Source organism: Lutjanus erythropterus, chromosome 11 (genome assembly GCF_056507025.1).
Source record: "Lutjanus erythropterus isolate fLutEry1 chromosome 11, fLutEry1.hap2, whole genome shotgun sequence".
Classification (NCBI taxonomy): Eukaryota; Metazoa; Chordata; class Actinopteri; order Lutjaniformes; family Lutjanidae; genus Lutjanus; species Lutjanus erythropterus.
Genome location: NC_139327.1, coordinates 20310400 through 20325976, shown reverse-complemented (window position 1 = coordinate 20325976; position 15577 = coordinate 20310400). Strand labels below are relative to the sequence as shown.

General features: G+C 39.4%; 1 protein-coding gene across 1 annotated transcript; it reads left to right on the top strand.

Moving 5' to 3' along the window:
- The first annotated feature begins 256 nt into the window (after window positions 1–256).
- aldocb (aldolase C, fructose-bisphosphate, b) lies at window positions 257–14627 on the top strand. Its single transcript, XM_084731224.1, has 9 exons — window positions 257–408; window positions 8502–8618; window positions 9534–9745; window positions 10927–10981; window positions 11083–11243; window positions 11366–11449; window positions 11566–11740; window positions 12651–12850; window positions 13497–14627. Exons 2-9 carry the CDS (start codon window positions 8507–8509, stop codon window positions 13587–13589), a joined length of 1092 nt encoding a protein of 363 aa, XP_084587350.1. The 5' UTR covers window positions 257–408; window positions 8502–8506; the 3' UTR covers window positions 13590–14627.
- Window positions 14628–15577: the final 950 nt, after the last annotated feature.

The window sequence follows — 15577 nt, the reverse complement described above, 5'->3', positions numbered from 1 at the left end:
AAAAATCCGGTCATTTGCATATAGTTTTGAGGGTTTACTTAGAGACCTGGTACTATAGAATAATCAATTAGATGTTTTTCTTTTTTTATTTTATTAGGCTACAGGCTGACAAAAACTACAGTCAATTAAAAACTTTTCACATCTTTTCTTGCTTCTCACAAAGATGCACAATCATGCCGCATGCTCAGGGCTACATGACATCATCCCGCGCCTGCGCCGTAGCTCTCAGCGTCGTTAGGTCACGTGACAAAGTGGTGTGACTCCGCCCCCGGCTCGGGAGTTTTGTAAAGGGTCACGTTGCGCTGCAGCAGTGAAACAGGAGACTCCTCCAGCCCGCATCATTCTCATCCTCAGCAGCAGCAGCCAGCTCCTCACCTGCCCTCTGTGCACTCAGACACCCACCAGCAGGTAAGAATCAGTCCTCATTCATCAATACCACGCACTCTTCATGGATTATTGATTACAGATAGATACAAATAATGATAATAATGATTATGATGGGGCTGTGATGCTGCAAGCTAACTTCATCTTCCGGTCTAGTTAGCTTCAAATGACAGTGACCGTTATTAACTGTTAATTAACTCTTGTGTCGTCGCGTGCGTTGATAGAAAGCTGTTAAAGTCTCCCTCCTCTTTATCAATATGTGTTTAAAGTTGCGTCTTTCAGACCAGCATCGAAATACGCCACAGGAAGGGCGTAAAAAGGGTGACCTTCAGGGATGAAAGTGGACACAGAAGAGCCTGTTGCATCTACTTTCACCTTAAATCGACACAAAATGTTAATTTCTAATGTTTAATTAGAGTGATCTGTGGTTAGTAATCGTGATGGCAGCAGTGAGAGAGTGTCCTGTCGGTGTCTGTCTGTGCCTGTGAGCACGTAGACCTCTCTGATGTGATGGGAGGAGGGGCGGAGGAGGAGGAGAAGCTACGTACAAAGTGTGTTGTTAATGTTAAAAACGTATCTTATACTTTATAAGCATAGCACTAAATATTTGATGCATTTATTTAAATTGAGTTAACGTTCTCCGTAAAGCTGAAATTATTTATTTATCAATCATTGGTCAGGAAATAAAAGTAAATACCCACACCTGATTCTTGATAATACTAAACAAGCAATTTTGATATGTTGGTTTGGAAATTGAGAAGATGTGACGAGCATTTTAATTAGCTTTTTTTTTTTTTTTTAATATTTTATAGACCAAATTATTCATAGGCTGAGATAGAATATATCTGCATAAGTTGGAGTCCAAATGATAGTTTATTAGAGCTGAAACAAGCCTAACAGTTATTTTCATTGTCAATTAATCTGCTGATTATTTTTTATTATAATTTATTTCTTTTTTGTGCGATTGATCATTTTGGATGCAGCAGTGGGTCATAAACTGTGGGGCGGGCCCTACTGGTGGGCCGTAGAGCCACTGCAGGGGGGCGTGGCTGACCAGGGGAAAAATATGGAGTGCATCGAGTTGAATGAGTATGATTCATGTATGGGAAATAAAATGTTCACTGGTGCTATTATGCTGATGTCAAAATTCAACTTGGAGCTTGTTTAATTAATTGCTTCCCTCATTATAATATTAATAATATTATAATGATATTGTGGGGGTGTGGGGCTTCAGAAGTGGGACGTGCCATACAAAGTTTGAGAACCACTGAGGTACATAATATCAGAAAATAATCACATGTGAAAGACTTGAAGCAGTGAAGGTTTTGCATTTTTACAAAAGAAAAAGAAAATTAATTGGTTATTATAATCATTTGTGGTCGGGTTGGGCTGATGGATGATGTCTAACAGCAACTAACAACTACTGAGTTGTTAAATGTGCAATTTAAGCTCAAGGAGTAATTCAGCTAAAATTTAGGGCCTTAATGAACTTAATTATTCTGACATTTTACTTTGGACATTGTCATATGCCAATTCAGTAGACATCATTCAACCCAGTTTATTAATTTTCTTTCAGTAGACTAATTTATTATGTGACTAATCATTTAAGCTCATGTAATCTTGTTTTTTCTTGTTCCTTTAATTTTAAACCACCTGCTTTCCTTCTCTGTGTGCTGTGGCAAACAAAATGTATCCTATTTGTCATGCAAAATGAACATTTAGTTCAGTTTACTAGTGTGTAAGAGGGAAATGTCACCTATACATTTTCACCAATGTCAACCTTTCTCTGAACTGCAATGCATTCAGCCTTGACATCTGTCATAGGCTCTTGTATCGGAGCGCTGCATGGGAAACAGTGCTCCTGCTAGCACTGCTGGATCAAGGCCTGAAGATAGAAACAGCCCAAACACAGGGACGTGCATCAGTGCCAAGGCCAGCAGCCCGTCTGGTAACAAAATGCAGCACATCAAGCCGGCTTTTTACTGTTGACTAGTGCTGCTGTCCCTGCAGAAGCCGTTTCACCTCCTTAAAGCTCACACAGCTTGCAATGTAGAGGAAATAGCAAGGTGGGTAAACCTGCAGGAGGTCACAATGATACAAAGCAACAATACACCCCTATCCTGCTTCTTACTAGGCAATATAGTATGCAAGCTTCAAATATATTCTAGTTAAACATTTGCAGCAGTGCTTTAAAAAAGACTAGCTGCAGCATGGTTGCTATAGATGTAGATGTACATTTGCTTTGAGTTTGATGATTATGTATTTTTGATGTCTAACTGTATCCTGGCTGGGTAAGTGAGCCAAAGTAGCATCAGTTTTCAGCAGAGGAGAATTGATTGACTGCTGTAGCGTGAAGAACACAGTGTGCAGTCTGGTTTAATCATGCTGTCTATAGATGAAACAGATACATGATGGCTTAGTTGAAAATGGGTTTTGCTTTAACTAGTGTCCAATTAAAACTGGAAATAATTGTATCACAGTGGTAAATCTAAACTGAGTGATATTATGTGGTCATTATGATTGCTGTGCACTGCATTTGACTGTTAAATGTTCGTATTATATAACATACAGTACATTGATCACCTTTTTGAGTGGTCCTGCATGACGCCACAAATGGGAGTTGGCTGTTGCATCTTCATGTCGCAGTGCAGAAATGATGTGTATCTTGTTGAGGCCGACCAATGTGCAACAGGCTGAAATAAGAATCACAGAGGAACACTGATAGAAAAACAGTTGAGACAACAAAATATTAGTCTCACCTCACACCTCTTGCACATTTGTCAAATTTCATCCTGTCACGACTGCCTCATTTTAAATGAAAGGTTTCCAAAATAGCTTTATACATACATACATACATATATATATATATATATATATATATATATATATATATATATATATATATATATATATATATATATATATATATATATATGACCACTCCAAAAATATGCTGACTGTCATTGTGAAGTGCATTAGAAAAGCTGTACTTGTCAAATCATTCAGTCATGGCCTTCATCAGAAGAACCCCTGCACACTGTACAGCACTGTCTGGAAGATAAAGCCTGTCACCAATGGTAGTGTGTGATAGCAGCATCAGAAGGTTGTTACATCAAATCATGTCAAAGTGACATTTTTGTGCAGCAGAGTGCGTTTCTGCAGATAAGGAAGATGGTTCTGCATTTCAGTAATTGTACTGCTGAAGTGCCCTTGAGCAGGTGGAAATTTATTCTTCTCATTATCTTTAGAGATTAAGAGGCTACCAAGAATTCATATATTGGAACCTGTATAATATATTGTGTCAGCCTATACAGTTGCATAGAATAATGACTGATTTCTATGAATATCATGCTGCAATAATAACAATAAGATATACAGTTGCTCCTTTAATGGGGGTGGCTACGGCTCAGCTCGTAGAGTGTGATGTCTGCAAATCGCAGGTTGGTGGTCTGATCCCCACCTCCGCTTGGCCACATGTTGAAGTGTCCTTGGGCAAGACGCTGTATCCAGTCACTGGGAAAAGCCTAAGCCAAATCAAACATATGGATCCACATCAGGTTGGGTGGGGCTCGTTCTGCCAGCAAGCAGATGATCCACTGTGGCGACCCCTATTGGGAGCAGTCAGAAGTCGAAGAAGAAGGCAGTAGTTACTTTAAAGCGGGGGTTTTCAAAATGCAGCCAGTCAGAACATTTTGTTTAATCTCAGAACATAACATGAAATGCATGCATTATATTTTAATTTTTTTCACAGCTTTGTTAAATACTCATTTCTGATGGTCAGTTACGACATTCAAAGGTCTGTTATTTCTGTGCAGCAGGCCCCTGCTATGTACAACAGAATACTGTTGCTATGAAGTACAGGCTGTTACTATGGACACAGTTCTGATCATGAGCAGGACTTAAAACTAAACTCATCGTCATCACGCATCTAATAATTTGCAGTTTTGTTTTCATCCAACATGCAAATGTTTGTGTTAAAGCACTTACTGTAAGTGTCAGAGGAGCATAGTGCTGAAGTGTGAAGGCACTTCGTTGGATCTTGGTCTGGTCCTTTACTGAGTAGTTAAAATGCAAATGTTCCTTTTTGTTAGTGTTTGTAATGTGTTTGTTCATGTCAGTATAGAGATGATGTGAAAATTGTTTCCTATCTCATGTTGCTTAGCTCAATATTTATACATAAGACTGTAGGATTTGGACTGATGTGTGGAACTTATAAGTGATTTATGTCAGTATCGGCATCTGATACTAATATTGGATTGTATTATTCCCATCTCTACAATAAATAGACCATCCAAAGACTATTCTGGATGAGATTGGCTTCATCAGTCATGTGAGAAAACTGTGTTCAGACTAATGAATAATAAGTGTAATATGATAGAAATCCTCTATTTTGTTAACAAAATGAGGCTGACCAGACAGTTTCACTGTACAGTGTTCCCACCAGGCCTTTCAAATCTGTCACCAGATTGGAGTGGCTAATGGTGATGAAGAATTGATTAATTTTCAGGGCATGCAGGATTTAAAAAACCTTAAACCGGTTTGTTTATTGTATGTTCTATGAAGCAATTAAACTTCTCTTTGTTGGCCACTTCAGAATACAGCAATCAATCAATCAGTTGTTGAAGAAAGCTAACTAGTTTCATTAAAGGAGGCCCCTCTCTTGCAGTACAATGTATTCTCTTATTATAGTTAGTCACGTCTGTGGTGGCAGTGCCTGCAGCAGGTGGTAATTATTGAGAGTGCAGCACACTGGAGCTTCATGTTCTAAAGTTCCCTATGGATGGTGAGTGTTTCCTGGAGACACATAAAGTGTCTCCTGGGTTTGTGGATAACTGTTGTCACTGGAAAATTCTGATGTTGAGTAACACTGACTTGTGTCTGTCATAATTCCCATTTGAAATAATCATGCTATTGCCTTGTTTATGCCCACTCAATAGCGATGTTAATTTGGACAGACAGTGTACACACCTGACCATCACTGTTGCTGCTACAATAACACCAGTACTGACAAATACAATCTCTTCTCTTCCTGGTAAAGACTGCAGTGTTGACAGTGTCTTAGGAGGTAGAAGGGCTTCCTCTGTGGTGGAGTTGACCCTAGGTGATTGGTGAATATTGCTACACAATAATGATTCAATAAATAAATTGTTCTTCTTTGATTCTGAGACCTGAGACTGTCAAAAAAGAAAGACATTCAGTTATATAAAAAAAATTTCATCATAATAGCTGCTACAATATCAAATTTTTGCTTATGCCATCTTGTTTATGTCGTTTATTCACTGGATTGATTTGCCCACTAAATGACAGAATCTGTTCAGAAATGGAAAGGTGCATTGCCTAAATTTCTAGATTTTTGTGTACATGTTAAACAGTATGTTGCCAAACCTGCTGCATGCTGATCATATGTCAGAGGCAGATCACATGCACACAGAAGGGCTTTGTCCTTCAAGGTCCTCTTTTTAGGCCTTAAGCAGATAAAAGATGTGATCAGGAACATTCTCAGGCGTCATTGCCATTTTTGTTGTAGAACATTTCTTTGGCTAAAGGGTCACATGTTTGGTAATCTCACTTTGTGGTTGACTCAACATTGCGTGAAATTTAGATGTCATATTGCTTTACAAGTTATTTTGCAATGTTTATCAGCAGAGACCCAACCACACTGGACCCAAAGGCAATGGAAATCTATTGTTGAAGTATGCAGGTTCTTCACAAAAGATAGCAAGGTATTTGCTGAGCATGAGTTTTGTCTGGCTAACAGTGAAGCAAGGCTGTGCACACACAAACATCATGCCTGTGCCCTGATTTTATCAAATATAAATTCCCTCTCTTATTCACCAGACAGGTCTGCATGCAGTTTGTCCTACGTGGTCTGACTCATCCCCACAGGGGACATAGTGTACTCTGCAGGCCTGGCCTCTTTAATTTCACCTGCATGTAGAATTTAGCTATTAGTTCTGAGATGTGCTAAACAGTTGTGTTGTGATAAGTGCATACCGTTTTCATCGCAAGGCCTGCGTGTGTGCTCTAAAGGTTGTTATCTCACAGGTTTAAGCTGAGGATTAACACAGAGGATATAGAGTATGGCAGGCAGTGTCCTACCACAACACACCAGACTCAGTTTGGAACGCAGTAGCCATATGAGTTTATTGTTTAACTATGCTAAATCCCCCTATTATTATTACATTTTTGGTGTCACATGAAATAACTTCCATTGTCCTCACAATAAGATTTCCCTCTTTGTTTTAATAAAATACAGTTTATCCGTAAATGATAGTTCATGCTTAGTTTAGTCAAAACTAGTCATTGGCCTATTATTATTATTAGTCCTTTTTCCTGTGTGTCTTATCTGTCAGCTAGTTACCCATACAAAGTTAAGCCTGCTATGCAGTATAGCTCACAGCCCACAGTTTCCCATTCAAATGTTAAATCCCATTCATACTAATTTGTCCCTTTCCCACTTCTCCTACTATTTATATGCATTTCATTTACTTCTTTGTACAAAGTTTGGCCAGGTATGCAGTTTCACTCTTAGCCAGTAATGAAGCAATGCAATTCATCTTCCTTACAATACATTTGGCACTGATCATCCCTTTGACACGTTTCCAACTATTAATATTCTTTTCAACTTTTATCTGCTCATTCATACTTTAAGCTAGAAAATCCATTCACACCATAATGTTCCATTTTTTTCATATCATTATATTTTGTATTTCATTAAAATTCAACTTTTCAATCCCAGTCATACTAAATAGACCCTTTCCCAATTTTCTGACCCTGCAAGCTCCATCAGCTCATACATACAAATAAAAGCCAGCAATTTAGGTTAGTAATAGTATTATTATTCTGCTTTTAAAGACAGCAGTGCAGTTTATAAGATTTTCAAGATCAAGCAATCATACTCCAGTTTCCTCAGGAATTGCTTTCTCTAGTGTACATTCATTGTAGTTGAATTTTTATAGTAAAAAATAGCTGTCTCGGTCTAGCTCTCTTTTCTGTGCATCACACTCCTCCATACACAGCTGACTGGAGCTATCCTCTGTATTTATCACTAACGGAGTTGCTTACACCCATGAAACAGATTTCTCTATAGCTGAGCCAGTATCGTGGCACCTGCTGGTGTACATGGTAAATGAAGCTATAGCCAGTGACGTTGCTTGATGGGGGTGGCTTGGCAACCAATACAGTTGACCAGAGAGGGAAGTCACAGCGTGTTCCCTGGCATTAGTGGGAGTGATGTATTTCTGGGTTGTGTGAAAATGGGAATTTACAAATCCGATGCATGTTCATCTTGTGGATATCATTTTTACTCAGAGAGCATGCCTCTTTTAGCACCGCAGGATGTTTGAAGGACATTAGATGAGGTGATAAAAACTTGTATTAATCAAGGCAAAGAAAACCAAAGACGTGTACGTGCAGTGCACAAAGAGTGATATAATGACATTAGAGGACAACAGGAGTAGTGCTGCTGAGGAGAGAGAAACGATCCGTGCTGCATCCAGTCCTGCACCTATAATGAGGACTGGCAGCAGAGTATATAGGAGCCCTGTTACATAATGGCTCTCTCTCTGTCTTCTGTCGTTGGGATGAGGTGGGGAGGGGAGGGGTTATGTAACTGCTTATTTACGGCAGAGTGAAGAAGGGAATAGGGAACAAAATAATCTGGTTTGACGCGTGTGCGTGCGAGTTAGCACGTTGTTCCTTTGAGTTAATACAGTCATATTCAGTCCCAGATGGTATGAATGTCAATGATAAGGCTTTGTTTGGATTCTAGATGGCAGTCACACAATAGCCCATTTTACTGAACAAATGCATCTATTTGTGTTTTCTTTTCTCTCAGGAAGCAGGAAGCACATTCTGCACACAGTCATTGGTTTTACACATCTCTCGCACACAAGCAGGGTTTTTGTATTGTGTGATTTCAAGTGCCATCTTGTAGGAGTTTTGTCATTTTCATCCATCCTCTTGCCCTCTCTGAGAGGAGCTTTAGTGCTGCAGCAAGGTAGCCTTGTTGTAGACAATAGAAGGACAAAAAAAATGGGGCCAGTGCTGGGCAGTCATCCAGGTCGACATACCATAAAACAATGTGACCTCTCAATGGGTTTCTCTCTGTCTTTCAGCCACCATGACTCACCAGTACCCCGCACTGACTCCTGAGCAGAAGAAGGAGCTGCAGGACATTGCTCAGAGGATAGTAGCGCCAGGAAAAGGCATCCTTGCGGCTGATGAGTCCACCGGTATGCATGTGTTACATCATTGATATTTTACATAATAAAGAAAAAATATAATTAGATGGAAAGCTAGACCCAATTAAAGAAAGAACTTGTATAATATGACCCTGAGTGGCTTCATGAATGCATTGCTTATAAAATATTTTACACATATCACAGCACATAGTGATCAGTTACATATCATAAATTCATCAGTGCTGTATTATCTGTCATTTTGGATGCTTTTGACAACTGTATTTCCTTTCAACCTTTTTGTGCAACAGTTAGTTCCAACCAAATGATTTGATTGGATAGAAGCATTCCACGAGTGTTGATATCATTCTGCTTTACAGGCGTCCGAATAACTGTTACAAACCTTATATTAACATTGAACTAGGACCATTAGTGGACTGGCTGCTGCAACTCTACCACTCCATTATAATCAATGAAACTGCCTACATAGGCATAAGTGTGGTGTGTGTGCATTTGTGCCATGGAGATACACCACATAAACCTAAAAACTGACCATTCTTATGTTTATATTTTTATGTAGGATTTGCTTGACCAAAATGGGTCATAAAATGTCTATTGAACTACTGGTATACAGATTCTGACTTATTATTTAGCCTATTCCTGTCACTTGCATCTTTTGATAACAACTGACAAAAGAGATTGAAATAGCAGACTGAAAGACAGGGAAATGATAAAAGTAAAAGAAGAAAGAGAAAAAATGAGCTATTGGAAGTTACTGACCTAACGTTCCTTGGTGATCACCTCTTTGGCATTTATTTTACCAGAACCAGCTGGCAGTTGCCACTGATTTTCACCTGTATTTTAGGTTCTTATGCCTTAGACAGATGTTTATTTCCTCTCCACTAAAAAGCTAATTTACAACTGAGCTGCCATTGATTAAATAGCCCTGGATGTGCATGTTGTCTACAGGCAGCATGGCGAAGCGTCTGAACCCCATTGGGGTGGAGAACACAGAGGAGAACAGGCGTCGCTACCGCCAGCTGCTCTTCACAGCCGACAGGCGCATTGACAGCTGTATCGGAGGGGTCATCTTCTTCCATGAAACACTCTACCAGAACACAGATGATGGCACTTCCTTTGCCAAGCTCATCAAAGACCGCGGCATTGTTGTCGGCATCAAGGTACACTGTTCTCAGTGTTGCAGCTAACCACTTCAGTCACATTTAGATGGACAAAACAAGACATTTGAAAATGTCAGCTTGGGCTTTGGGAAACGCTTATCGACATTTTCACCATTTTCCAATGTTTTACAGTACAAAAATTTGATTGTTTAATTGAGAAAATAATGAACAGTTTAATCGACAATGGAAATAATCCTTACTTCATCTTTTGTTGTTCCAGTTTCCAAAATGTGATAAAATTTTTAATATTTTATTCCTCCTCTTGCTCAAGGACCTCTGTTGGTCTCCAGACCCCAGATTGAAAACTACTGTCTTAGGACACAAGACAAGAGTCTTTGAGGCTCACCCTTATTTGGTGGCTGTTTGCTTTGGCTCTGAGTGTCTCCAAAGACACAGTGTTGATATTATACTGAAGCTAAGTATTTCAGTTTAGCAGACAAAAAAACACAGTCATCATTTGCTTGGCTGGTTAAACTAGAAAAGCTCTTATGCTGTATATGGAAACACAGACTTGTTGTTAGCATGCTTAGATATACACAGATCCACCCACCATAACAGCAGATCAGGTTGAGAGGAGAAACTGGATGAAAGGGTTTTCAAGACCAGAAATATGGAAGGACCTGAGTAATAATCCATGCAGAACCACAAGACCATTAATTTGGAGAGAGTACTCTTGGAAAATTGAAATGCAGTTCCTTATAACACTTTTTATGTGCCTCCTTCTCCTGCCAAAGGTCTGGATACCATTTTCAGTACACAGCCCATTTTGGACTGGAGCAATTATTACCTGGTAGTACACCACAGCCACTTTCCCAAGAAGCAGTTATTTATTCTTTGAGAATTTTAAGAGGAGCAACACTAAAGCAAATAACTAAAAAACTGGTTGAAAGCAGACACACCAAGTAAGCAAGAGAGTAAGTAGTTTTGCAAATTGCCCACTAAAAAAGAAAATCTTTAGTCTAACTGTACCGTGGCCGTACAGCTGCCTCCGGGGCCCATTAGATGGTGATCTGAGGCCCTCCAGTGGACCATGGCCTGGTGGTTGAGAATGACGGTTCTAAGTAATGTAGAAAGAATGTCACTATACAGAAGCAAAATTTGTGCACTTGAGAATGTGAAGGACTTTAAAATGTAATATCACATGTGCAACATTTAAACCTTTTCTGTTTCCTTCTTTACAGGTGGACAAAGGTGTAGTACCCCTCGCTGGAACAAATGGAGAGACCACTACTCAGGGTAAGACGCATTAGGCACACATGCTCAAAACCTCACAAACATTGCAGCCCCCTGCTGTGTTACTGATGGATGGGTGTGTGTGTGTGTGTGTGGGAGTGTAGGTCTGGATGGGCTTTCTGAGCGCTGTGCGCAGTACAAGAAGGATGGTGCAGACTTTGCCAAGTGGCGCTGTGTGCTGAAGATCAGCGAGACCACACCATCTGAACTGGCCATCTTTGAGAATGCTAATGTTCTGGCACGATATGCTAGCATCTGTCAGCAGGTTGGTATGAGATTAATGAGGATTTGAGGACACTATTGGGAGTTGTAACAAACTCATATGGTGTATCTGTAACAATATGAGGGTTTGCATTTAACTTATAACCTTAAACTAATGTCTCCTAGAATGGTATTGTTCCTATTGTGGAGCCTGAGATTCTTCCCGATGGAGACCATGACCTGAAGCGCTGCCAGTACGTCACTGAGAAGGTGAACTTCCACAGCACAAACCACTGTATACATCCTGAAAAGTGTATATTTTACCACGTTAGTGACAGCACTCTCACAGTTGGTTGACATTGGACATGTCTGTCTCCTGCTGCCAGGTCCTAGCTGCAGTGTACAAGGCTCTGTCAGACCACCATGTGTACCTGGAAGGAACACTGCTGAAACCCAACATGGTCACAGCTGGACACTCCTGCCCCAACAAGTACAGCAGCGAGGAGATCGCCATGGCTACTGTCACCGCCCTGCGCCGCACTGTGCCTCCTGCCGTCACAGGTCAGAGACAGATAAATATGAGTGACAAAACTGAGCAGGATCCTTATGATATCCGTGTACTTTACAAGGAATATGTTCAGTAAACAAATAACTCACTATATTTTAAATATATAATTCTAAAAATATACTTGGTCCCATACAATCGCTTTATAAATACTTTATTTTACAGGTCTATTACTTATGAATAATTTCCATGTAGTTGCTGGAATAATGATGTAATTCCATGCTGATTTTAGGCAAAATAGAGAGACGTCAGGATTTGAGATTATTAATCCATCATGCCACTGGGCATTGCTTTGATGCAGCCGCCAAAGCTTATTGCGCTGCACTGCCTTTTAGAAGCAGCTCTCCACTCTGTTCTGCTTAAAATATGCAGTTAGTCTATTTTTGATGGAAGCCACATCAGGCTGCATAGAGCAGATCAAGCCAGGCAGAGATGTAGACACAGGAACGCCATAGAGCACACCTATTCAATTAGCAGCCTGTAATCAAATTCTGGTCCTTTAATGACCTCAATCCAGCACTTTAATCATCTATAAAAAGTAGATCATTTTGATTTTATTAAAATAACCTGCTACCATTTTAAGTTTCTGGGTGTTTACATTGTTTGTTTGATTTGTCCAGGGTGAACCCCGCCTCTTGCCCAGTGTCAGCTGGGATAGACTCCAGCCCCTTACCTAAAAAAATATTTTGACATTTTTATGAATTTATGTACACGTAAAATAAAACATTACCTTGGAATGTCTTATCATACATTGCCAAATTAATTATTTTCTTCAGAGATTAGATTGAGTAAGCCAGATTCCATTTCCATTCATGATTTTGAAAGTCTTCAGTGCTCTATGAAAACAGGTTTAAGTAGATCAATAACGTGTGCACATGCTTGTTTCTGTTTTGTTTTTTTCCTCAGGAGTGACATTCTTGTCAGGTGGCCAGTCCGAAGAAGAGGCCAGTGTGAACCTTAATGCCATTAATAACTGTCCGCTCGCCAAGCCCTGGGCCCTGACTTTCTCCTACGGCCGTGCTCTGCAGGCCTCTGCCCTGAACGCATGGAGAGGAGAGCTGAACAACGAGAAGGCCGCCACCGAGGAATTCATCAAACGTGCTGAGGTCAGACATCAGATGCATCTCCACACAGTAAAATGATACTTGAACTGCCTGTCTGTCAGTTTGTCTCACTGACAATAATGTTTGAATGGCTTAAAACTGTTCAAAGTTAAACAAGGGAAAAACTAGAACCCACTGCAGAAAGAGGAAAACTGCCCTCAGTGCTTAGAGACCTTAGCCATCAGATTAAAACTGTTATCACAATCTTGGGAGTGATTTTACGCTCTGATTTAAATTTTAATTGTCACTTTAAGAATATCGTGTAAAGTTGTAGTCTGGTTAAGTTTTAAGCCAAACACTTATGTAAAAATACTGATTGTCAGTTTCAGGGGAAAGTTTGACTGGGATTAGTGATTAAATTAATATGCATCAAAGCTCCTTTTGAATTTGAGGTCCAGTATTTTTCTCATCAGGGATCTGACAAATGGAGTCTTTAAAATAGGGTTGAAATTAGACACATTTAAAAATATTCCACCACTATCATTTTTCTAATTTGCTTTATGTGTCTATTTTTCAGGATTATGATTGAATAAAATATTGAAATATGCATGAGACAAGTTTCTGATATTTATTTTTGGTCAGTTATATTATTAATCAAATAATTCTTTGTGTATTATTGTTTATACAACTTTTTTTGTCTCCCCTTCAGGCAAACGGTCTGGCTGCACTTGGCAAGTACGAGTCCTCTGGAACTGGTGGCGCTGCCGGACAGTCTCTCTACGTGGCAAATCATGCCTACTAAACATGCAACTACCACACTGAGCTGTGGTCTAATTGTAGTCTTATATCTGCTCTGCTATTCCCCCTCACTTCTCCATCAATCACGGGCCTGCGCTGTCTACTGTACTTTAGAGTTGTCAGAGTTATTAAAATTACATTATTAGATATGTGTATTTAAAAACATAATGTGAAACTACATTACTAAAGGGAACAGGCTTGTTTTTTTCTATTTAATCAAACAAATCAAAATCAGTTGAGACAATTTAAAACTGAAGTGGAAAACTACTGTATTTTATGTGTTTATAACACTTATTGGGCTCAGAGATGGGAGGTTTGAGGCTTTTAACAAAATTTTAACAGTAGCTCAAGATAATCAGTCAGTATTCAATTCATGTCTCCACTCCCAGTGCTTTGTGCCCCACATGGTAAATGTTGAGCCACTCCCGAGCAGGCCAGATCAGCATGTGTGTGTCGGTGTTTCGCTTCTGTCAGAATGCAGTGTTGGCTCATTCTGAACATGCTATACTAACATCCTCCCTGACAGCGGGACCAACCGAGTATTAGAGGCATCAGTACGTCCGTTAAAGGACTTTTTTAGGTTGAGTTGAGCGACTGTCCAACAGTGTGGAGTGTACTTGTTGTACTTTTCAGACAGCTCCAGCAGAGGTCAGTAGACCACAACACACCAGGATTCCTCTTAACCTTTCTGTTCTCTCACGCTTCTTACCACCACTAATCAGAGAAACATCTTGTGTGTCTATTCTCAGTATAACATTAGCTTTAAATCACATACAGTAGTTAATGTATTCAGTTGTGTGAAGGTGTCGATATTATGTGATGCTTGTGTGTCATCCCCCCCTCCTGATTCCCCCAGCATACCCACCCCCCCACAGGAAGAGGAGATGGTATCTATAAACGTGGACCAATACATGTGGGGTTAGCAGCGGGGGAACCAGTCACTGCTGTGTTGGAATACTGTGATGTTTGTGATGTTAATATTGTTCTTGAAGCACTTGGTGTGTCAAATAGTGGAGAAAAATAAAATAAACATTAAAAACTAGGAGAGATCTCTTTGTGTGACATTTGTGCCACTATTCTTCTGATTTGTTTATCCTCATCAGCTGACACAATGGCACCCAACAGACACAACAAAAAACATTACATGAATAAACATTAATGGAGTCAGTTTACTTAAAATTACATTAATATACGTCAATACATTAAAGCTAGTTAACAACACATGTGTAGATAAAAATGCAAATAAAATCTATATAAGTGATTAAAATCTTTAAACAAAAGGAGAATTACGCAACTCATGAAGCTAAACAAATAATGGAAATTAGAGGTAATACCTCCTATTAAGTTTTGTCATCTGCCTGTGGAAAAAATGCTTCTGCTTATTCTTTTTATATTCTTTTTAGAGGATAATTTATTTTTTATCAAGCAAATTTTAAAGGGTAAATCATGATTCTTTGGATGACTTCTCTTTGGATGCTGTTTTATTCTGCACCTCTGACACTTGAACAGTCATGCAACACCCTTCTTGCATCACATTATAAAGTGTTGAAAGCCTAACTCTCCCCACTGCCTATTCATGCAGCCAATGTGCTTCTAGCTAGCTAAATATTAGCTTTGACAACCAGTATTACAGTATTTTTGTGAACATGTTAATCTGACTAAATCACGGCTTGAAAGGGACTTAATTTCTCTAGGAACTTGGTGTATGAAAGCTACACTGAAAATCATTTCTGTCTAGTATATGTTTTAAAATATAGTTTATATTCTTAGGCTATATCAAATTATTCCAAGGAACATGAGGAAGAATATTTCTCATTCAGTGTCCTTGGCTGAGAGAAAATTGAGAGCCTCTGGGTTTCATCACTAAACTAGATGAAACGAGGGCGTTAGTTTCAGAGATTACGGTCATGCCTATAAAGGAACCCCAAACCCGCGAAAGAACTCGCGAGATTGCAAATTATTTTTAAAAGAAAAAGCGTGGTCCTCCCTAAC

Excerpts from the sequence above, each read along its gene's own strand:
- aldocb (XM_084731224.1), top strand. The coding sequence starts at position 8,507 with ATGACTCACCAGTACCCCGCACTGACTCCTGAGCAGAAGAAGGAGCTG. Across the intron at positions 10,982-11,082 it reads TGGAGAGACCACTACTCAGG|GTCTGGATGGGCTTTCTGAG; the intron begins GTAAGACGCATT and ends GTGGGAGTGTAG. Across the intron at positions 11,244-11,365 it reads ATGCTAGCATCTGTCAGCAG|AATGGTATTGTTCCTATTGT; the intron begins GTTGGTATGAGA and ends AATGTCTCCTAG.